The 25,049-nt window shown below is 42.0% G+C and overlaps 1 protein-coding gene across 2 annotated transcripts in view; it reads left to right on the forward strand.

The window, feature by feature from the left end:
* Nucleotides 1-25,049, forward strand: part of RASA1 (RAS p21 protein activator 1) — a 126,848-nt gene that overhangs the window by 21,549 nt on the left and 80,250 nt on the right. For both annotated transcript variants that reach the window (XM_050944812.1, XM_050944811.1), the window contains exons 2-4: nt 15,604-15,756; nt 20,738-20,877; nt 21,827-21,893. In XM_050944812.1, coding sequence (XP_050800769.1) covers nt 15,604-15,756; nt 20,738-20,877; nt 21,827-21,893 — 360 coding nt within the window. The remainder of the gene's footprint in view (nt 1-15,603; nt 15,757-20,737; nt 20,878-21,826; nt 21,894-25,049) is intronic.

Below are 25,049 nucleotides of genomic sequence, written 5' to 3' on the forward strand. Positions count from 1 at the left end.
CCAAACTGGTTAGCAATGGACCTGTAGCAGTCTGAGGTTGCCAGCTTCCAGATGATTGTAGCAACCTGCATCTGGACCAACACAGCTGCCCTCATGTGTGTGTCATGATGCTGGAAGGTCAGATTAAGCTGTCCACAGAGCTCCAGAAATGTAGCTTTCTTCATGAGAACGTTCTGGAGCCACTGCTGGTCATCCCAGGTCTGCATGACAATGTGATCCCACCATTTGTGCTTATGGCCCTGCTCCAGAAGTGCTGGTCTACATGAGAGAATTAGCAGCTATACTGAGAGTTAGGAGCAGCATCAGCCAGTTCAAGTCTGCCCTGCCACATCTATGTTGTCGTCATCTTCCAACAGATGCCTTTAGTAGATCTTAAAATGCTGCCAAATATCCCTCCTGTGTCTCATGGATGCTCTGTCTGTTTCCTGAAACAGAAGTAAAAGCCCAAGCAGGACGTTCTTCAAATGGTGACTCCTCTATGTTGCTGGCTCAGTTGCCAGGAGTATGCAGACCCAAAAGATAGCTCAGAAGGATATATTGGCGGGCTATGACAACTTCCTGTAAAGTGCCATAGGACGGACAAGTTTTCCCACAGTTCACCACAAACAAATGGCTAGAAAAGTTACACCTGGGAAGGGTGTAAGAAAGCTTGGGATAGGCTGGTTTGACTTGGGTCTTTGTAGTGCGGTGTAGATGCCTGAGTGCCGGTGTAAGATCCTGGTCCAGAAATTCTAAACCTAGGGTTAATATTCAGTGAGACCATTCAAGCATAGGTTTACAAACACTAAATCTGTGAGCTTGAGTCCCGCAAACTCTGGGCTTAAATTGAAGTGTAAACATACCCGTATTATCCTCACAGTCCATAGTTGTATGACACACATACAGTTCTGGCCTTCAATAATATATAAAATTAATACAATAAAGTCTTCCAAGGATATTACCCCGCAGAGTAATTGATTCTGACAGGCAGGCAAAGGGCAGCAGTGAGAGGCGTCACACTGCAATTACACCTTTTGCCCACCAGGGGCTGGTGTGGCACCAGAAGAGCAGCTGGGTCATAGGTTGGAGCAACCAGATGTGGAGAGGAAAGGAGCAAAGGCTTCCTTCCTCACAGTGCCTTGCCCTGCCCATGAGGCATAGGATATGGGGGTGGGGGCGGATAGAGCTGGTAACATGCAGTTGCTGGGGGAGTCACAGACTAGGGTTCAGAAGTACTAATGAAGGGACAGACTGGATCACAGGAACTAATGGGGTTGACAACATTGAGCTGGGGCTGAGTGGGAGTAGGGTGAAGGCACACATGGGGATGGGGGGAGGAGTGGGAGCGGCAGAGTGGGGATGCAGCAACAGAAGGGAACAGGGGCAGATGTGCCTGACAAAATGGGAGAGGCTAGGGTTCAGCCAGAGTCTGCATGGGGGATGCTCCCCAACTCCATAACAATACATACACACACACACAATCCCTGTCCCCCCAAAACAAACAAGTAAACCCCCCTGTTTTGTACTTCTCCCATCCGCACCCAACAACCTTCCAGGTTCACTCCCAGGTTTCTTCCCAGCAATTACTTCCCTCTCCCTCAGCTCCTCCGTTACCCCTTACTCCTCCAAGCCTTTGCACTGCTTCTGAGTGGTGTGGAAAATATGTTTCTTCTTTGTAGTTTGAAGGAATTATTACTCAAAGTTCTGAATTAATATGCCTAGTAAAAGCTCTATTTATCAAAAAACATTTCCTGAATCTTTTTTTGTTGTCTGTATTGTTAGACATACTTGTTGACAGGTATTTTGAAAGAAATTACTAAAATGGAAAGTGACATGATTACATTGTGTTATTTTGACAAAGTATGAAGAATTTTAAAATACTGTGTATAGAATTTTTAATTTTTTTGGTGCAGAATTCCCCCAGGAGTAATAGGCAGAAAATATTTTTTCTAATCTCACTTTTGAAAATGGCTTAACTATTTTTTCTGGAATATTAAAAATCAACCTGAGGCAGACAACCAGCCTGGAAAATTTCAACCTGAATTGGTAAAGTTTTGCAAAATAAGTGACTGAAAAAGAGTCTTATAATGAAAAGTGTTGGGCATCCTTAAGAATAGGCAGCTACCGTCTTCACTGATAATTAGTATATGTAGGAGCTCAAACCTCTGAATAGGGTTTCCAGGTCTCCTGTTTAGGCATCTGAGATTAAAGGTAGACAACGCCAACTATATTCTAAAATTGCCACACTCTCTCGGCTGCTGACCCCAAGCTCTTTCAGGAGCGGGAGAGTCCTTAAGTTCCTCTTTAGCGCTCTATAGCCACCTCCTTGGGGATTATTACTGCTTGTTAGTCTTCTTCAACAATAAATCAGCGAGGGAGAAATGTAGGTTCTTTTCCCTTGCAGTAACAAGTTCGTCAAATATGTTGGCTTTTGAATGAGCACTGACCTCTCCTCCTCATCCTTCTGAGTCTTTTGTTGAGGATGGTAAGAAGGGTTAAGATTTTTATTAATCTGGTTTGAATCGTTCAGATTCATAGTTCATATACGCACACCCTCAAATGCTTTAAATAATACACTGGTTCACTCAGCTGTTACGTTGTGGATTGGGAGAGCTAATACATTGGAGGAATGCCAGTAAATGGAGAGTGTTCTTCCGTTTTTAAACTACTGGATCCTGCTGTCCTAAAGATATGAAATACAAATTTTAAGTATCAGAGGGATAGCCATGTTAATCTATATCCACAAAAACAACGAGGAGTCCAGTGCCACCTTAAAGACTAACAGATTTATTTGTGCATAAGTTTTCGTGGGTAAAAAACCACCAGATGCATTTGAAGAAATGTTGTTTTTTTGTCCACACAGATTATTAAAATCTTTTATTCCACATACTCTAGGATAAGAGAGAAAAGTTAGGTTGTATTGTTTTTGTTCTTATTTGCATGTAAGTTTAATCTCTCTTGCTTCATTATCCTCTATATTTTGTGTCTATAAATTGGAATAAGTTTTCATGATTTCTAGTGGAAGGAGATGCTGTATGCTTTAGAAGAATGAAAATGTCCAGGAGTAGGCCAAGAACTAATAGTCGTGTGACTGACTCTTTCAAGTGAGCTGACGTGCCAGAGCAAGTCAGTGAATTTATCAAACAAAGATAGACTGGATTGAAATTTACTTTGAGAGTCTATGTTTGCACATAAGTATAGTGCAGAAATTTTAGAAAATCGTATTTGGTTATACACCTCTACCCCAATGTGACACTGTCCTCTGGAGCCAAAAGATCTTACTGTGTTATAGGCGAAACTGCATTATATTGAACTTGTTTTGATCCACGGGAGTGCGCAGCCCCGCCGTGCCCCCCCCCCCCCGAGCACTGCTTTACCACGTTATATCTGAATTTGTGTTATATCGGGTTGCGTTATATCAGGGTAGAGGTGTGCTACGTGATAGCTTGTAATACATATTAGAAACATAAGGTGAGCACAAATGTTTAAAGGCACAGAAATCAGGTTTGATTAAAAATAAACTTTTTAGAACTTAATATGCACAGAAGAGTTCATATATTTTTTAGTGAGACAGCTTTTTATGGGATAGAAATACCCGAATGGGAAGTTTAAATATAAACACTACTATATTGTGATAGATCATGAGAATAACTCAATTTTAATTGTCCAAGCTAATAATAGATCATAAATAGCAAAATAGTTTAAGATGTTGACTGAAAAGAATGTTTTAAAATGTTTTGATCTAAATTTTAAAAAGAGTACTAGTAAAAAAGTTGTTTAAGTAAGAAATAAAGAAATTACATTCCTTAGATTTGGCATGGAGACTACCTAAGGAGACAATAGTAATTTTCAGATTGTGTGCATGTCTCTAAACAATGGAAGCTGAAAAGCAAGACGTAAACAGAATGTATCAAATAACCTCAGAAAACTTGCCTTTTATCCAAACAAATATCCTATAGAAAATGGAAATCCCAGTCCTTAAATCCAATTTAAAAAAGTATAAAATGTCAGGCAATATGTAAGAGAGAAATTAAAAGGGCTCAAATGAAATTTGAAAAGCAAATTGCCAAAGATGTAAACTTATTTATCAGAAACAGGAAGTTTGAGAGAATCAGTGGAACACCAAGACTAACGGGAACAGGTAAGCCTAAAGAATATTTTGATGGGGCGAGGGGTCTCACTCTTCCTGAAACAGAGATCATGGTTCAGCTGAAACTTGGTATACTTGAGATCCTTATTTGTCATTGTCATAACTTAGTCCCAGATTTGGACCTTAGCGTCCAAAATATGGGGGTTAGCATGAAAAACCTCCAAGCTTAGTTACCAGCTTGGACCTGGTACTGCTGCCACCACACAAAAAATTAGAGTGTTTTGGGGCACTCTGGTCCCCACAAAAACCTTCCCTGGGGACCCCAAGACCCAAATCCCTTGAGTCTCACAACAAAGGGAAATAACTCTTTTCCCTTCCCCCCTCCAGGTGCTCCTGGAGAGATACACAGAAGCAACCTCCGTGAATCTAAGCAGAGGGAGTCCACCCTCTCTAATTCCAGTCCTGGAAACAAAAGCACTTCCCTCTTCACCCAGAGGGAATGCAAAGTCAGGCTAGTAAATCTAACACACACAGATTTCCCTCTGACTTCTTCCTCCCACCAATTCCCTGGTGAGTATAGACTCAATTTCCCTGAAGTTCCTCACTAAAGAAAAACTCCAACAGGTCTTAAAAGAAAGCTTTATATAAAAAAGAAAGAAAACTACATACAAATGGTCTCTCTGTATTAAGGTGACAAATACAGGGTCAATTGCTTAAAAGAAATATTGAATAAACAGCCTTATTCAAAAAGAATACAATTCAAAGCACTCCAGCAACTATAGACATGTAAATACAAAACAACAAACCATTTTGTACTCACAACTTGGAAACAGAAGATTAGAAAGCAGGAAACAGAAAAATCCTTCTCTAGCTGAGAGAGATTCAGGCAGAAGACAAAGAACCCAGACACAAACTTCCCTCCACCCAGAGTTGAAAAAAATCCTGTTTCCTGATTGGTCATCTGGTCAGGTGCTTCAGGTTACTTTTTTTTTCAGGTGAAAGAGACATTAACCCTTAGCTATCTGTTTATGACAGTCATATGGCTCTGTTTTGCTTCTAATGGAACTGAGATTATGGGATGCCCTGAGAAATTGTGGGTACGAAACTGAGAGAAGACACACTATGTTGTAAACCTCTGACAGCTAGGGAGCAATGTCCAGGGTTCCTTGGTATAGAAGTTACAAGCGCTAGTGCTGTGGTCTCTCCACTCTCCTTTGAAGTTTTGCAGCTTCAACAGAGGCTCCTCTTCTCTGAGGATTGCTGACTGGTCCAGTATATAACAAGTTAACAACAAGCTTCCCCCGCACCAGATCTGTTTTGCTAGAGTAGGTACGTAGAGATGGACCCATTGGGCCTTTCTGCTTTCACTCCACTGTCACCACTTCCATGTACCTCAAACATCTCCATTTCCACCATATCCCCATAAAAGCCTTTCTATAGCCCCTGAAGCCCTCATATACTTGCTTCATTAAAACCCTTACTTGGTTCGTTTATGGATATTCCATAAAGAAAAAATGTTGTATAAAAAGAATTAAGGTTGGTTAAGCTTTACACCCTCAAGGGTAATGCTAAAAAGAAAAGAAATATGAAGTATAGGACACTGCTCAGCTGTACCCTAATAACCACACCCCAAGCTTCCACAGACAATGACAAACTTCACATGGTCATAAAGAACTTCCTTCTAGTTGTATGTAGGGCATTTATCTCACATATAGTACAATACACAAAACCTTAACCACAACCTCATATTTATCCTGTAAATATATAAAATGGCATGTGCTTAACTTGCACATGCATCGACTGAATATTTGCTGAAGCTGTATTCAGCTTTTGTGTTATTGTGAGGGAGATTAAATGAAGTCAGATTAATAGGGAGCAAATTTAAAACTGATAAATGGAAATATTTTCTCACACAACACATAATTAGCCTGGGGAACTCTGATGAACGTGAGACTGAAAAAAGTTGTCAGAATTAAAAAATAGATTGATAAAATATGGATAGTAAGTTACAAGAACAAGTACTTTTTAAAAAAAGTGTGTAAATCTTCAGGCATAAGAGTTTAAGGAATTGTCTCAATAATGGGAGTTAGTAAGAAATTTTATCCCTTTAGGCATGTTATTCCATAACTTTCTGTTGCAGGGTTTCTTTTACCTGTCTGCAAAGCATCTGATAATGGCCACTGTCAGAGACAGGATACTGGCCAGATAGACCATTGTTGTGATTCAGTATGGCAATTCCTATGTTACTATGTTCCCTTGAATTAAAACATGACATGGCAGGAGTGGAGAATTGCACATCCAACTGTAGTATCATAAATAGACTAACACCTATAGTACTACATGAAATAAATTAATCATAGAAGCAGCAGCATCTCCTCTACCATTATGAAAGTCAATGGAAATTGATATAACACAGAGTAGGATTGAAATGACCTGTTTTTTATAAGCACAGAAATTGTGTTTATAGCTACAATCAGATAAGCCTTTTTTTACCTACAGAACCTGTTTCTTTTAGAAGCAAACCTTGCAATGGTTATCCATCTGTTTGTCTCAGTAAGATTAGATTTTCTGCAATTCACTCTATGTAGGGCTATGTCTTAAATTTATTCAGAAACTGCAGGTGATGCAGTCAGGGGACCAGTTGTTAAGCAGTGTTTCTTTTTATAAATGTATTAAACCCATGCTGTATAATCTGCTTTGGCTGCCTAGTGGTTTTAAAGATGTTGATTTTGTTCTATAGGGTTTTAAATGGCTGGGAGCTACCCAGCTAAGAGACCTCTCTTTGTGACATACTATCATAGCTGAGGTTAGCAGTGGTGCCTGTGTTCAAGTCTCTATGGGATGGCTCGCTGGATGTTCTTGGTTAAGGCTCTTGGGCCTTTGGAATTTGCTTGCTCCAGAACAGTCTGAGCATGTTAATCTGCAGAGTATGTTGTAAGACTTTTCTACGTTGCCTATGAGTAAATGATGTTGGATTCTGTCAGTGTGGGATTATGGGAATGTTCATTAATTTCTGTTATATTTTTATTACACTGTGCTTGATTTTGGAGAACTGACTGGTTTTTTAAGTGTATTTTTGAAAGCTTGCCAAGGGTGCCTGGAGAATCAGATGGATGGTCTTTAATAGTTTGTAAAAATCCAAATAAAATTATTTATTGCCTTTTGATACCCCTGCCACAGAATCTGTATCCATTTTATAGTTCTTATCAGAGATGTGAGTTTTCGTCTTTACTTTTACAAGTGACGTGGTTTTAGACTGGTCATCATTTTGAATAGGCAAGACTAAGCTGATTCTTGCGAGTACCTTTTTCAATGAAAAAGAAAGTCTATAATAATTAAAATTGCCCTTGTCTTTGTTAGGGGAATGCTTGATGTACCTTTAACTGTTCATTTGATGTGCTTGAAAAAGATTCTGAACATATGTAACACTTGTAACTCAATTATCTCTTATTGTTTTATAATACTGACTGGTTTGGAGAGACAATACAGTGCACCGTATACTAGTATATTTCTTCACCAAAGACACACATTGAAAGACAAGAGGAGGCTGATATTTAAAATGTAAGACTGATTTATGAAAAACTTTGAATATAATTCTTCTGCATGTCCTTTCTTAATGGGGCAGTGCTATCTAGTGTTAAAATTGTACTTTCTCTGGAAAAAGAATGCAGCTATTTCCTGAAAAGCATTTTGCTTACTGTAATGATATCTTCAGTGTGTATCCTGTTTTCTAAAGATGTGTGCTATCTGCAGCGGTTTCCTGAGGATATTCACTTGAACTGTTTTCTGCCATCACTACTGAATACTGATGATATACTATTGCCATGGACTCTGTTGTTATACTATCAGTTTTTAGTTAAATAAAACAGATGTCAGAGCGTATTTTCATCACTATTCAAGAACAACAATTTAATGCAAGAATACATACTAACATGAAAATACAGGCTTATTTGTTAGCTGATAGTAACTCAAATACAGAAAAGAGATGTTCTTGTAGCTTTGATTGAATTTAACTGCTGGCGTAAGAAATGAAATTAAATGCACCATATTTTCAGTTCTGAGGTAAATTGTGATAAAGTATTTATTTAAGGGTATGGCTACACTTACAGTTTTGCAGCGCTGGTAGTTACAGCTGTGTTTGTACAGCTGTGTAGGGCCAGCGCTTCAGTGTGGCCACACTGACAGCTACCAGCGCTGCAGTGTGGCCACATTTACAGCACTTGCAGCGCTGTTGGGAGTGGTGCATTGTGGGCAGCTATCCCACAGAGCACTTCGTCCCATTTTGGCGCTGTGGCTTGTGGGAAGGGGAAGGAAGTGTGCGGGTCTTTCCGCTTCCTGTTCCAATGCCCCGTGGTGCTTTGCTACACATTCCGAGCAGTTTGGCTGCATTGTGAGTCTGCAGCGCGATTTCTGAGATTTCTGTTACAAATGGAGCCTGAGCTGCTGAGGACCTTGCTGATGAATGTTGCCAGCACATCACGCATGGCAGTGGAGCTTTTCCTTCAGCTGCAAAGTGACAGTGAGGAGTCAGACGATGATATTGAAACGCCTGACGCTCAAGACACTCAATTGCTTGTGGCAGTAACAGATGTGCTCAGCACTGTGGAACGGCGCCTTTGGGCTCGGGAAACCAGCACTGAGTGGTGGGATCACATCGTCCTGCAAGCCTGGGATGACGAGCAGTGGCTGCAGAACTTTCGGATGAGAAAAGCCACTTTCATGGCACTGTGTGCTGAGCTCGCCCCTACCCTGCGGCGCAGGGACACGAGATTGAGAGCTGCTCTGCCAGTGGAGAAGCGAGTGGCTATTGCAATCTGGAAGCTGGCAACTCCAGACAGCTACCGATCGGTGGCGAACCAGTTTGGAGTGGGAAAGTCCACCGTTGGAATGGTGGTGATGCAAGTTTGCACAGCCATTAATCGCACCCTGCTAAGAAGAACTGTGACTCTGGGGAACGTGCAGGACATTGTGGATGGCTTTGCAGAAATGGGTTTCCCTAACTGTGGAGGGGCAATAGATGGGACGCATATTCCTATTCTGTCACCACCCCACCTAGCATCAGAGTACGTTAATCGCAAGGGGTATTTCTCCGTGGTTCTGCAAGCGCTTGTGGATCACCGTGGGCGTTTCACTGACATTTACTCAGGATGGCCTGGAAAGGTGCACGATGCACGCATCTTTCGGAACAGTTCCCTGTTCAGGAGGCTGAGGGCCGGGACTTTTTTCCCAGACCGCAAGATCACAGTAGGGGACGTCGAAATGCCCACTGTGATCCTTGGAGACCCCGCTTACCCCTTAATGCCATGGCTTATGAAACCGTATACAGGGAAGCTTGACAGGAGCAAGGACCGGTTCAACTACAGGCTGAGCCGGTGCAGAATGACTGTGGAGTGTGCTTTTGGCCGTTTGAAAGCCCGCTGGAGGTGTCTTTATGGGAAGCTAGATTTGGGGGAAAGCAGCATCTCCGCTGTTATATCCGCATGCTGTACCCTCCATAATATTTGTGAAGGGAAGGGTGAAAGATTCAGTGAGGAATGGACCTCCGAGGTTCGACGCCTAGAGGATGAATTTGCACAGCCAGAGAGCAGGGCTACTAGGGAGGCCCAGGAAAGGGCTTCAAGGATTAGGGATGCTTTAAGGGAGCATTTGATGCTGAGAGCCAACAGTAATGTTTGGTGCCTTTGCTGTGCTTTGTTCTACCTTGGGGTACAATATTTACCACTTCCTGCAATAATAAAACGTATTGTAAAAGCCATAAAATCCTTTATTCAAAGTACAGTACATAAAAGGCCTGGGGGGTTAGGGTGGTGGACTGTACATTCAGAGGTTTGAATATGTCCTGTTTTGATTACTGTTCAATGTCTGCTGCACTTCAGGATTACTATGCTGCAGGGTGATGGGGGTGGAGTGCACAGGGTAAGAATTATAGTTATCAGGGCTGGTAGGTGATCGTACAGGTGTTGGGGGCAGCTGGGGGTAATAAGAAACTGGCTGCCGGAGAAAGGTGTTTTGTGCAAATACTGGGGAACAAGAAAGAGAGCTTTGGGAGGGGTGTGGGTTACCACGGTACAGATCTGCCTGCATGGCTACGAGAGACTCGAAAGACTCAATTTGGCGAGCCAGGAGGCTTATCATCTGCTTTGAGGATTTTTTGATAGCCAATTCCTTTCTCCTGCTTTCTGTTTGCCTCCACTCATACATTTTCTCTCTCCATTCACACATTTTCTCTCTCCATTCCTGCATCTTCCTACTTTCTCTGTTGTAGTGAATCATAACTGCTTTGATCAATTCTTCTTTTGATTTTCGGGGATTTTTTCTCAAGTTCTGCAACCGACGTGAGGCCGGTGATCCGGCTGCATTAGTCAAGGTCACTAAAAAAAACATAGATAGAAACATGTAATACACAGAGGCTACATTGTTTATTATCACACAGTGAAGGAGTTTTTAGACTTTTTGTAGCATCCTTCCCACATACCTCACATAACACAGAGAGGCCAGGGAAGCGAAGGCATGGCGAGCAATGGGGTGAGTGTTTCTGCCCCAACTGTACCTGGGAGGGGGAATTGACTGATGGGTCACTGGGGTTTATCTGCACTGGGTACAGGAGGTAGCTGGTGTCCTGCACAGGGGACAGTAGTGAACAGGAAGGTGGCGAGCTGCTGGCGGGGGCGGGGGGGGGCGGTCCGCGTAACTGCTGGCCTGCTGGTGGAGGGGGGGGGAAACGCACAGCTGTGCTGGCTGCCTGCTGGGAAGGGTGGGGAAAAACCGGAGGGCACCGCAGGGCTGGCTGCCTGCTGGGAAGGGTGGGGGAAGACCGGAGCGCACCGCGGGGCTGTTTACGTGCTGGGAATGGGGGGCGGGGGAAGACCGGAGGGCTCCGCGGGGCTGGCTGCCTGCTGGGAAGGGGGTGGGGAGACCGGAGCGCACCGCGGGGCTGGATGCCTGCTGGGAGGGGGGGAGAGGGGGGAAGACCGGAGCGCACCGCGGGGCTGGCTGCCTGCTGGGAAGGGGGTGGGGAGACCGGAGTGCACCGCAGGGCTGGATGCCTGCTGGGGGGGGGGGGGAGACCGGAGCGCACCACGGGGCTGGCTGCCTGCTGGGAAGAGGGTGGGGAGACCGGAGCACACCGTGGGGCTGGATGCCTGCTGGGAGAGGGGGAAGACCGGAGCGCACCGCAGGGCTGGCTACGTGCTGGGAAGCGGAGGGGGAAGACCGGAGCGCACCGCGGGGCTGGCTGCCTGCTGGGAAGGGGGTGTGGAGACCGGAACGCACCGCGGGGCTGGGGGGGGAACGTGAACCTGGTGCCCTGCACTCAAGTATCCCTAAATTCTCAACAGGGTTTCCTACTGCCAGATATATTACTGCTGCGTGTTACCTGGGAAGAGAGGGAGGGTCTTCTACAGCAATGTGGATTCCGCCCTGGCCCCTATGCAGCTTGCCTGTGTGCAGCCATGGTCCCCCCACCCCTCGCTGCACAGTGGATCGGACGAGTTAGCCTGACCGGGACAAGGACCACGGTGGCTCTCCCGATAAACTTGAGAAAGCACATTGCGCACGCTCTGGCTGCAACTTTTCAAGAGATTACCGAGGCAGATTACAGAGACGTGATAGAGCAAATCAATGGGCTATTCCACGTTTAGGCATGCATGCAGGCAGCCATAACCCAAACCCTCCTCTCCCAAAACAAAAAAATCTGCTTACCCCGAGCACGCTCCTCAGTTTCTTCCTCACCAGCAACTTCCAGCTGCTGCGACTGGCTAGCCTCCTCCTGGCTTGAGAAGAGCTCCTGGCTGCATGCCTCCTGGGACTCCGGGGTGTCTCCTTCCACGCCAGTAGCCTCACTGTCGGCTTCCTCTACACCCTTCCCGACTTCTCCCTGCTCTGAACTCTCCATCGTGGTCCTCGGATTGGCAGTGGGGTCACACCCAAGCATGGCATCCAGCTCCTTGTAAAAATGGCAGGTTGTGGGGGCAGCTCCTGAGCGGCGATTTCCCTCACGGGCTTTGCAGTAAGCACTCCTCAGCTCTTTTATTTTGACCCTGCACTGCAACGCGTCCCGTTCATGGCCCCTTCTCAGCAAGGACTGCGATATCTGCCCATAGGTATCATAATTTCTCCTTCTGGAGCGCAGCTGTGCTTGCACAGCTTCCTCACCCCAAACACTGATGAGGTCCTGCAGCTCGGAATTGTTCCATGCTGGGGCTCGTTTGGGGCATGGAGGCATGGTCGCTGATTGATTGAATGATTGATTGCACTCCACACCTGGCTGAGCAAACAGGAAGGTGATTTTTAAAATTCCCGTGGCATTTAAAGGAGGGGTCAGCTGAGCCCAGGGCAATGGAGTGTGCATGATTACCAGAGAGGCTTCTAAGGTATGCTGGGATACCTCCTTATACCCCGGAGGTCAATAAAAGCGCTGGTGGGCATCCACACTTGCTGACCAGCGCTGGATCACCAGCGCTGGAAACCCTACACCCGAGGCTCGACCGGGTGTACAGCCAGCGCTGCAACCAGGGAGTTGCAGCGCTGGCCGTGCTTTGCAAGTGTGGCCACATCCTAAGTTGCAGCGCTGTAACCCCCTCACCAGCGCTGCAACTCTCTAGTGTAGCCAAGCCCTTAGTCACTTACACTCACCTGGTAATAAATGTAATAAAATATAGTTACGTGGGAGAGAACAAGTATATCCTGTTCAGAGTTAGAGGAAATAATCTAGAATATGCCAAAAGTAGTGGTATCCCTACTGTGGAGGACAAAATATTTCCATTTTGTTCAAAACTTGAGATACTTGAGTATGTTTTTATAGAACTGTAAAATAGAAGGTTGATGTTACATATTTATAATTCTGAAAAACCTGATCTCTTATGGAGAAGCTACTATTGTTTTGTTTTTTTCTTCTTTATTAGTAGAGCCATTTACTAGAAGAGTTAATTATGTCAGGTGTATTATTTCAAGTGGGGAATAAACTGGAGTAGATAAACTCTTATTCTGCTCTCTGCCAAATTTAACTAATAAATGATGAAAGAGAAATAAAACTTTTGCACTTGTGCAGCACATTTAATTTAAAGATATCAGTGTTTTACAAATATCTATCTCAATAGCAATTGTATGCATTCTGCAGACTAATAAACCGAGATACAGGTGTGGAATAGCTTACCCTAGGTAAGTCTTTCATTCACAATTGTCAATAGAGCCCATGATTCCTAACTGAGTCCTTCAGTGCAGTTTCTGAAAATTTTCTGAAACAAAAATGATATAGAAACAACATTGTTGTTAAAGGATTTCATTTTTTCATAAGTCAGCAAGTCTCTTTTATAAAAGATTGTTAGGGGAAATCTCCTTTTATAATTTAAAACTGCCATTGTAATGTACAGCTCTTCCTCTCGCTGCTCATCCAGTCTTCTCACTTAGTGCGTTTCCTTCTTTTCCACAGTGACAGCACCAACAACCCTTTTGTTCACTTCAGTCACTTTATATCAGGGGTGGGCAAACTTTCTGGCCTGAGGGTCAGATCTGGGTATGAAAATTTTGTATGGCGGGCCATGAATGCTCACAAAATTGGGATTGGGTGTGGGAGGGAGTGAGGACTGTGGAGTGGGGCTGGAGATGAGAGGTTTGAGATGCAGGAGGGGGATCAGGGCTGGGGCAAGGGGTATGGGTGCAATCACTCCCCCTACCCACACAAAACTTTTTGTCTTTTAGAGGTGTTAAAACAACACCCCCCCGAAAGACAAAAGTTTTGCCAACAACAAGCATCGATGTGAACTGTGCTTTTGTTGGCAGGAGTGCTCTTCTGCTGGCAAAGCAAATGCTGCTCGTTGGAGGTGTAGCTGGCTACACTGCGCAGCATGGCTATGGCGACATAGCCGTGTCACTAAAAGCTGCATAGTGTAGACATAGCCTCAGATCTCACTTCTCTTCCCTTATCTTCATCTCATTTCCAGCCCTTCCTTTTGGGCTTAGCTGCCAGTCCTCCTGAGCTCTGATCAGGTCTGTCTTCCCTCTATATACTGCATAGGGTGGCACTGTGGAGGGAAACCTTTCCCATTTTTTTCTGTGGCCCTGGGAACCCTAGTTGAGATGTCTGCTCCCTGTAACGACAACCTGCTCTGCTTCTCCTCAGTGCCTCTTCCTATACTACCAGCCTTCCTGGTTGCCTTTCTGCATTTTTATGGAGCACTGTCTCCCAAACCACTTTCACTGAGTCCCTCTTTGCTTTTACACTCTCCATTCCTGGAGTTCTTTTCACTTCCCCTCCCCCCCCCCCCCCGTTACTAAACCGTACTATGCCTTTCTGTCTCCCAACATACCAGTCACCCAGCTCTTAGTCACCCAGTCTTTGTCATATGACCCTACTTATTTATTCTGTCTGGGGAGGTGCGCTAGGTCTGGCATGAGTTCATCTGTGCCCCAACGATTTTACAGCGCCAGCTTACACTGTGACAAGGCCTGAAGTGATTTATTTAATTTAATTTTGTATGCCTGTTTGTCACTTACTTTAGGAGTATCAGGAATTTTATGGTCTTCCCTGGTTTTGCTGGCGGACCTTTCTAAGTGTGTCATAGTATGTATATTATTTGAATGAGCAGGAATATTTGGAACAAAAGCTTCCATTTTCCAAAATGATTGCCAATGATATTAAATAGGAATTAACAAAAATAGTCTTAAGCACTCCAATTATAAATCCCTTCCCATTTCAGTTGTTCAGTTTTCACCCTTGTGATATGATCAGTTCACTAATTTTTCAGCCATCATAGTCTTCTGAGACACCTACAGTTTTGATTGATGTTAATAAGTCAGATTTTTTTTTAAAAGGCCTGATTTTTTTTTAACATAACAAAGTCCAAAAGGGGCACAATTCCTTTATTTCCTTTATAGATAAACTTTATCTGGAAGGAAGGAAAAAGTTAGTTGACTCACATTTTCAGAAATAGGATACACTGAGAATTACATTCTGTACTGCTGCTCTTAGTGGCAAAACACCAAAATCACAGCTCTAAGGAAGCAGTGTCCTCATTGTTACACCTTCCTTGGATTTCAAGCATTGTAAAAGAGAGGGACCTGAATCAAAATGTCAGATTCTGGCTACCTTTTTTCCCTTTCTCCCTCTTGCTTTGCATCTTATGCCTCTTTCAAATTTTGAACTACATTAGAGAGTTTTTAAGAGGGAACTATCAATGAGGTCTGAGATTGCGTAGATTTGGGAAATCAGTGAATTAAACCACACTGAAAAGATAGTTCTGAAATACAACAATCCACTTAAATGCAGATTGATGCATTACATCATCATTTTAGAAAGAGCTAAGCTAGTAACCAATGTTAAATTTCTGTAGTGATAGACAGAACTAAGGGCTTTCATAAACAATGATTTCAACAGAAAACTTCCATCAGAGTTGGATATGTCAGAGTTCAATTGTTTTATGTTTAATGTGTTATAGTAAAGCTCTTGCAGTACCCCAGATGTTCTTCTTGTGACCATACTTTGGAACCGATCGTTTTATTTTATAGTCACCTGTTGATTTCACACTATTTTTCAGGTGGTATCATGGAAAACTTGACAGAACAATTGCAGAAGAACGCCTTCGGCAAGCCGGAAAACCTGGTAGTTACCTTATTCGAGAGAGTGATCGGAGGCCAGGGTCATTTGTGCTTTCATTTCTTAGCAAAACAAATGTTGTCAATCATTTTAGGTGAGTACCTATTGTTATATTTGAAAATGTGGTAGCTGCTATATATATATATATATATATATATATAGATATATATAGATATAGAAGTCCTTATAGCACATACAAATAAATTTAAATGTTTGCATTACCATCGATCTTAACTAGCAGTTAAGGTGGTTCTGAATATATATACCTGTCATGAGTATATTTTGGTGTTCATTTGCTTGCATTCCATTAATTGTTTTAAAATAAGTATACTACTTTAAAATACTTTTTACCTTGATCAACTTTTTCAGCACCCAGAGCAGAACACAGAAGCATCAGGAAATAAATGGAGCTGCAAAATGGAAAAATGTACTATCAAACAGTTTACATCTTGAATTGTAGCGAATAGGCTTATGAGGCAGCGTTAGGGAGCGTTATTTGTTAATCAGAGTCACTGAAAATGAATTGTTCTGAATGTGTTCCCTGACGGTCATTGCAGTTAATATTAAATATTATTTAATATTCTTAGTGTACCAACATAAATTAATGTTATCTTTTGTTTTAAGAGAAAAATGGAGAGGGGAAAAAGTAAGGAATCTGTTGTGTCTAATGGTTTCTGGGTTTGATGGAAATAGCATTTGATGCATGTTGGAATGGATTGCACTTGATATTAGTAGTTCTTTGACCATTGTCCCAAGTTATGGCTAGGATTACAGTTTTAAGGAATGTATTTGTTCTTGTTAGTATGAATGAGACTTGCTGTGTGTAAACTTGAATGTTGGCCCATGTATAGTGTGCCAATGGAATAACATTGTTCAGGCGCCACAAAATGGAACTGCTGGTATCGTGGAAGCTGAATCTCTTCAGGGTAACAGCTAATGGGAAAGCAGTTCCCCAGCAGACTGTTTGAACAGGACACAGCTGAACTCTAGAAAGTAGTAACTGATTGGGAGTATTCTAATCTGTCAAGCCTGTATCAGACCACAGATGGATCTAATGGCCTTCAGGAAGGACAGGTTTCAGATGTTCTTCAGATTCATGAAATCTAGGCAGAACAGATGAACAAGCAATCCATGGGATCTTTAATCTATAGTACATCTTTCCCATTCATCACTCCCCTAATCCACACCCTGGGCCATGGTGACAGAGTTCTCCAGAAGATTTCTGTGTGTTGAGGACCCTTCATCCTTATAGCTTCTGAGTACGTGAGGAAGCTGTGGTTTCCAGAATTAATGAATTTGTCTGTCGCCAGTGTGAGTAAGCTCTTGGTGGTAGAGGACTTCCTGAGGCAAGGCCTGCTGTTCTTCTAAGATCGGACATTTAACTAATTAATTAAATTTAACAAACTTTTGATCCTGTCATTGTCTCGGAGAACTGAAGCAAGGTCTGTCAGTCAAGACACTATTGGCAATGCTAAACCCCAGAAATCTGTCCACCTCATAAGTGTATTTTGGAGATTTGGAGAACTTTCTCTTCCTGATGTGTAAGACTGGGATCATAATTCTACAGTCTTCTATTCTGGTAATTCCTTCAAGCCAGTGTAGTGTTGGATTGAGGCCCACCATCATCACAAAGTTCAATCTTTGGCTGTTGAAGCCTTGCAGAGACTGGACTATCCTTCTTTACTTGGAGTTTAAAATTTTATGTTTGTTAAAAGGTCACCTCTATCAAAAGCCAAAGTCTGATAGACATAGATGTTATCAGAAGACTTGTTTTGATCTGTTGTTCGAGGAACAGTTTAATAGGTATGTATGTAGACTAATATAAAAAATCCTTAAGCAGGAAAATTTCCCAATAAACCCACATCTGAAGTGCAGGGCCACAGGCAAAGAAAATAGTAGAAGTTAAGAAACAGAAAAGCAGCAGAGTCAAGAATCAGTGTGCGATTGTGAGGGAGAGGAGGTTTAACCTAAAAATAGAAACAAATTTCCCCCAAATTGTTCACTTGATTTCTAGAATGATGATTAGCTTTGAAAAAAAGAATGAGCATGGCATGTCGTTCTTAGTCTTCAGGTGTTGAAATATTATCTTCTCAGATTCCAATATCTGATTTTGTAAACAAACAGAAAAAGATTTGATCAGTCTGATTCTTACACCCGCATTATCATACAAATAGTACTGACTAAGAATAATCAATCTGTATCTCAGTACTGATATCTGATTTTTATATAGCTGGAAACTTCAACTGGAATTGATACCAGCAATTATGCATTCATAGTCAATTGTTTGGGATGTCTGATTTTATTGATATTGCGCTTGCTTGGCTTTGATTAAATCTTTCTGTGTGCAATTGACCATTAAATTAAGTATAAGGAAAATGTGTTAAAATATCATTGTTTTATTTAAATCCACAGATACAGGAAGTTCAGAATTCAGAATTAAGGTTGTCACGCTTAACTTTCTCTGGTATAGCAATCTAAGTGTGTGTAGTACTTAAAATATTACACAAATGTAAGTAGATAAACACAGCACAGGAAAAGAAGGCTTTTGCCTCCACTCTAAGTCTGTCACGTTATTTAGAGGATTAAGTGAAAACTTTGGTATAGCACATTTTAAATTTAATTAACTTTTAGGTAATATGAGTTAATTAACTGTGCTTATTGTTTTAAATATTAAAATAAACAACCGTATCAGAATTTTACTGTTTCCTATATTTTACTGTTTCCTATATTTTATTTTATTTTTCTCAACTTAAAACATTTCTATTCATTTCTGTACGTTTTTTTTGTCATCACATCTGTTAGCATGTTTCCAAATAAATCAAAAGTCAAGCAAGAGGGAAAAATTGTTCATATTTTGACAGTTTCAAAGCATACTTGACATTCACAGTAAATCTAATTTAAGGGTATGTCTACACTTGCAAGTTTTTTTGCCAAAAGTATACCACTTTTATTAAACTGCTTTAATTAAAAGCACTGTTGTGTGTCCACTGTAGCTCCTTGTGTCGTTGGAACACATCCACACTAGCAGCTCTTGCAATGATGAGAGAGCAGAGCACTGTGGTAGCTCTATGTAGCTGGCTGCAGAGTGCTTTGGTATGGGTTTGCAATGCCTCATTGGACAGGTACAACATCATATGATGCAGGTTTCTCAGTTCCATTGTCAGCTGCTTTTCAGCTATACTGTGTGTGGCGAGAGTGTGAGACAGCGAGCGTGTAAGAGGAAACAGACAGTGTGTGTTGGGGGAGTAAGTGTGTTGGCTTGCTATCTCATAAATTCAGACAGCTGCAGGAAGCAGCCAGTCCTGAGAGGGAGAGACCCTAACTTCCCTGGTTCTGCACAGCACATATCCATCCCTGCCTGCCTGCGAGTGTTCATACTGTGGGAGACAGAGCATTCCACATTGTGTCCTGGAACAGACCAGCACAGCACGCCCTGGCTATCAGAACAGAGCTTTGAAAGGGGAAGGGTGCATGCCTGCAGGGCTGCCGAGTTCAAAACAATGAGCAGAGCGGTCACTTGAGGGAGGCATTGTGGGATACCTCTGGAGGTCAATTACAGCGATAAAAGCAATTAAGGCATTTACACTGGCACTGCAGCGTTAAAGCCTCCGTGCAAAAAGCCTTATGACTCTGATTGGGGTGGTTCTATTACAACGCTGCAACTGAGGAGTTTTTGGCACAATAAGTGGCTTGTCAGTATAGACGTCAGTGCAAAAAGCTGACTTTTAGCACAAAAACTTTCAAGTGTAGACCAGGCATAAATAATTAAAAATGAGGTATTCAGTGCTCTGCAGGTGTATGATTAACAGTTAAAGCTCTTTCACGTTAATGAAATATTTTGATACCTTTGTCAAAATTAGACTTTGTTGTAAACCTAGTTGCAATTCTAAGTGTTCATTTTCTAGGAAAAGCACCTATTAGATCATCTGATTTAGCTGTATTATTTAAACTTGCTCTTTAAAACACACATTCTAGGACAGTGTTTTGTCTCTTTTAGTTTTAAATGTTCAGAGTAATGGAGCTTTCTACTTTGCTTAGTAACTTAATATTTTTCATAATCAGAAAACCCTTCTCGACGTTCATCTTACATTTTTTTGTTTCATCCCTTTACTCCTAGCTTATTATCTCCTTGTTTTGACCCTAAGCAAGTCATCTTTTTCTTTTTTTCAAGCTTCAAGTGTTTGTAAACTATTATGCCTCTGCTCTGTCACTCTTGCTTAGAAGTTACTTTGTCTCTATCTCTCTATCTAGTGACAGACCCAGGCCAGTGGGGTTCAGGAGGCTGGTAGAAGGCAAATATACTGGTCACTGGAAGAGTAGTTTTCTGTTCCTTGAGTGATCAGAACAGGGGCTGCACTAGAGTAATCAGGAACCTGCTAGAACAAATTAAGGTGGACAGGCTGATTAGAACACCTGCAGCCAATCGAGGCAGGCTAATCAGGGCACCTGAGTTTAAAAAGGAGCTCACTTCAGTTTGTGGGGGCATGTGAGGAGCTGGGAGCAAGAGGTGCAAGGAGCTGAGAGTGAGAGGGTGTGCTGCTGGAGGACTAAGGAGTACAAGCGTTATCAGTCACCAGGAGGAAGGTCCTGTGGTGAGAATAAAGAAGGTGTTTGGAGGAGGCCATGGGGAAGTAGCCCAGGGTGTTGTAGCTGTCATGCAGCTGTTACAGGATGCACTGTAGACAGCTGCAATCCACAGGGCCCTGGGCTGGAACCTGGAATAGAAGGCAGGCCCGTGTTCCCCCCAAACCTCTCAGCTCCTGATCAGATACAGGAGGAGTTGACTCAGACTGTGGGTTCCACCAGAGGGGAAGATCACTAAGGTGTGCAAATCTGCCAATAAGCACAGGACCCGCCAAGGTAGAGGAGGAACTTTGTCACTGTATGTATATATATTATATGTATAGTGAAAGAATGCATTTTGTTAGGTGTATGCTTTGAAAATAGTTTGCTTTCAAAAGCAAATACTCTGAAAAATCAATACTGTAGCTTCCCTACATTTCTATAAGTTATCCATGCACATTTATGGAGATAAATATCCTTTTTTATTAACTTTAGTGTTTCTTTCCGAGCAGGATTATTGCCATGTGTGGAGATTATTACATTGGTGGACGACGATTTTCTTCGCTTTCAGACCTAATAGGTTATTACAGTCACGTGTCTTGTTTGCTTAAAGGGGAAAAGTTGCTTTTCCCTGTAGCACCTCCTGAGGCAAGTAATAACTTTCTCACAGTAACATGTTTTTTCTTTATTATTTTCTTTTTAATTAAACACTGTTTGGTCTGATATTTGCCATTTTAGAGTGTGACAGGAAAAATATAGCAAGCTTCTTCTAGTTTTATAATCACATTTCCCCTTCACAGCAAAAATGTAAGGATTTACACATTATATCGATTCATTTTTGCTGGTGAAAATGCCAAATATTACGTATCTTATATTGTAATTAAAAAATACAATAAAAACTTTTAGGTATTCATGTATTATGGAGATATCCAAACACTATAGTGATGAGTATGGTATGGAGCCCAAGATAGTCCAAGAAGAAATTATAAGAAAACATACAGTTTATGGAGGTAAGATGGTTAAAGAAGTAGAAAGAGACACCATTAGAATGTAACTATATTAATATGAAATATTGGATAAAATAGAATGGCAACATTTTAGAGTATCCAGTCTACAGCTAAAGAATTGAGCTGTCTGAAAATTGAGCACCTTTGCAGTCTCTCAGAAGTAGGGCAATCAAAATCACTTTGATGATCTTGGCCTGGATAAAAACCTCTCTTAAAGCACAACTTAGGTGGAGAGCCCAGTGCTGTAAGCAGAGGATATAACCTAAACTTATTTATTTTCTGGGGTTTACTCTTATTGGTAAATTTTATACAATAAAAAACATAAATGGCAACTTGTACTAATTAAAATGTCACAATTCTAACATACAGTATTTCGAACATTCCAGGGCGAGAATCAAATTGGAAATCTCCTGAACAAATGCTTGACATCACCTGTGACTAACTCTGATCAGTCTTGAGCTATTATAATTTAAATGTTAGGGGTATTTGCTGAGTATTGTGAGTTCTGTACCTCAAACTAGCAATAATGTTGTGGAAATTCTACTTAGGGGAGAGCAAGAATTAAACTTTTTTCCCCTCCTAAATTGTAGCCAGTGGAAGACAGAAGGAGAGTTCGAGCCATTCTGCCATACACTAAAGTGCCAGACACAGATGAAATAAGGTATGTCTTATTAAAGGATCAGAAGAAGTTAAAATATTCTGGAGCATTTTTCAGTACTAATGAGTACAAATCATTTTTGTTTACATTTGTCTTCCCACTCCTAAATGTCAAAATCAGATTTCTTAAGGGCTCATTTATCAGTTGTAGAAGTAGCAGCATTCTGTTTTGTGTACATATGTATTAATGTTTACCAAATAAACATGTTAATTATAAGGGGAGCGATTAGTTTGTTTTAGGTCTCTGTTGTCAGTCTCACTGTAACTTTCTGAAACTTTCAAATTACACTTTTAATTTCTCTATGCTTGGTCTTCATCCAAAGGGGGGGTGCATTATTTTTTTTCAAATATAAAATTGAGCAGGAACAATTAATCTGTTTGGGGAGAGGAGGGTGGTGGTGGTGGTAGTGGACTTTAATGACGAATAAGGCTACGTCTACACTACGTCTCCACTAGCACTGTTGTCGGTCGGGCTGTGAAAAAACACCCCCTTGGCAGACAGAAGTTATATTGACAGGTAGATAGAAGCGCCTGTGTGGACAGTGCTATGTTTGTGGGAGTTGCTCTCTTGCTGACATAGCTATCACTGCTCATTGAGGATGGTTTAATTGTGCCGATTGGAGAGCTCTCTCCCATCAGCATAGAACGGCTACACAGAAAACCTTACAGCAGCACAGCTGCATCGGTACAGCCGTGTCACTGTAAGGTCTCTAGTGTAGACGTAGCTTAATTTTGAACAGGATGTTGTAACTGAAGTAGACACTAAATGGACCCTGATGTTTGGTAGTAATCACTGTTAGGGACACGCTTGGGTTGTCTTTTGAGAGTGTGGCTTACCATGCTACCTGCATTGAGATTCTGGTTGTTGCTATCTGCTTCTGATATCTGGAGAAAGGTTTCATGAATATCAGAGAATAAAGTGTATGAGAGCTGGAGTTAAAATATCCTTATTTGAGTTGGGTTTCAAGTGCAGATCATACTAATCCATTCTGACCACCTTAGAGCATGTTATGAGAGCTGTCTTTCTGAGAGAGCTTTTTTTTTGTCACAACCAGATTGATAGACAGAGGAGGAAACCTATAATTGTATATAGCGAGTAGGACTTCCTCCACCAGGTAAGGAAATTCCATTAAATCCACTAGTGACCTTGCTATGCATATCCAATTTACATGGGAAGCACTTGGGTGATAAGAGCTATAGAAATACTGACTCTTCCTTTTGAAAGGCATGCTGAGGAGAAACTCCAGAGGCAAGAGCCTGTGCTTCAGGACTCAGCATAGGCGACATTGCCTTGGCTATGACTTTACTGCAGAGATGAGACTCATTTATTGAGGGCTTGTCTATACTTGCACTTTACAGCACTACAACTTTCTCTGAAAAAATACCCCTCTGAGCACAGCAAGTTTCAGTGCTGTAAAGTGCCAATGTAGACAGTGCACCAGTGCTGGTAGCTATGCCCCTCGTGGAGGTGGGGTTTTTTAGAGTGTTTTTCACAAAACAATCACTTACTATCTGAGCTCTCAGTCCTCATCCTCAAAGGAATCTGCAAAACACCTTCTAAAAGACAAGCTTGCAAGCTTAAATTTTTAACTTTCCTAGACTCTAAAAATCAGGGTCTTAAAAAAGACACTGAATTTACGGCTTACTCCAACAATCTGTAACCCAGTGACACTCTCTTTTATGTCATATGCAGAGGTGTTAACAAGTCACTTCACTTTGAATGGCCTCTTACAATATGTTAACTACTTATAAACAATCTGCTTTAACATGGCTTGTGTGGTCGAGGCAAAGTGCTGGGAGAGAGCTCTCCCAGCACTCTGCCTCGACCACACAAGCCATGTTAAAGCAGATTGTTTATAAGTAGTTAACATATTTAACAAAATTTAAGCTTGCAAGCTTGTCTTTTAGAAGGTGTTTTGCAGGTTCCTTTGAGGATGAGGACTGAGAGCTCAGATAGTAAGTGATTGTTTTGTGAAAAGGGTTTGCCCATGGGTGTGATATGGTGTGTTTGTCTTCTATAATTTTTCTTTGTGAGTTCATTAGAGAGAATAGTGATTGTCTTGTTTCAGCTAGCTAATTTTCATTGGGTCGTTTGGTGCACTGGATGAGGTGCATCACATGTTGTGCTAGGCATGTGTACAGTATCAGAAGGGTAGCCGTAAAAGGATCTGTAAAAGGAGCAAAGAGTCCTGTGGCACCTTATAGACTAACATACATATTGGAGCATGAGCTTTCGTGGGTGAATACCCACTTCGTCGGATGCAATACCCACTTGCATCCAACGAAGTGGGTTTTCACCCACTCTTTGCTGCTTAGGCATGTGTAGGATCCCTGGATCTTAAAAGGTGTGTTATGAGGGGTATTGATCATCCTAGCAATGAAGGTATGCCTGCAGGTTTTGCATCTTTTGTTTTGGCAGGGTCTGGTGCTGCTTTGGATTAGCGGGTCCTGGTCTGTGGGTAGCTTGCCTCTGATGATGAACTTGGCAAGGTTGTGGGGGGTTGTTTGAAGGCCAGAAGAGGGGGTTCAGATGAGATTTCTTTCAGGGTGTTGTTCCCACTGAGTACAGATTGTAATTGTTTGGTGATACTCCCTGTAGGGTAGTCGGTAACAAGTAGGAGTATGTGATCTGATTTTTTTTTTCCCCATATTGAAGCAGATATTTGAGATGCGATTCACTTCCCTGATGGGAGTGTCCTTTTTTGGTGAAGGAAGTTTTAAGTGTGTTAACCTGGACTTTCTCCTTGGAGCCTATTCTGTGGTATCTGTGTGTCTGGTTGTAGATAACAGATTTCTTGGTATATTTGGGTATATATTGGATCCGTGAAGGTAGGTGTGGTGATCCATGGGTTTTTGGTATATAGTTGTCTGTATAGTTCCATTGTTGAAGCTGACTTTGGTGGGCAGAAAGTTGATGCTAGTGTGGGAGTGTTCTAGAGAGAGTTTAGTGGATGGATGGTGGTTGTTGAAGTTGTGGCAGAAGTCTGTGAAGGTGTGTAGGTCATTTGTCCAGAGGATGAAAATATCATCCAACATATCTCAGGTATATAATTGGTTTCATGGTTCATTTGTCCAGAAATTCTTCTTTGAGGTGGCCCATGAAGAGGTTGGCATATTGGGGAGCCATCCTTGTATCCCTGGCTGTTTCCATGACTTGGAC

The sequence above is a fragment of the Gopherus flavomarginatus genome, chromosome 3, assembly GCF_025201925.1.
Source record: "Gopherus flavomarginatus isolate rGopFla2 chromosome 3, rGopFla2.mat.asm, whole genome shotgun sequence".
Classification (NCBI taxonomy): Eukaryota; Metazoa; Chordata; order Testudines; family Testudinidae; genus Gopherus; species Gopherus flavomarginatus.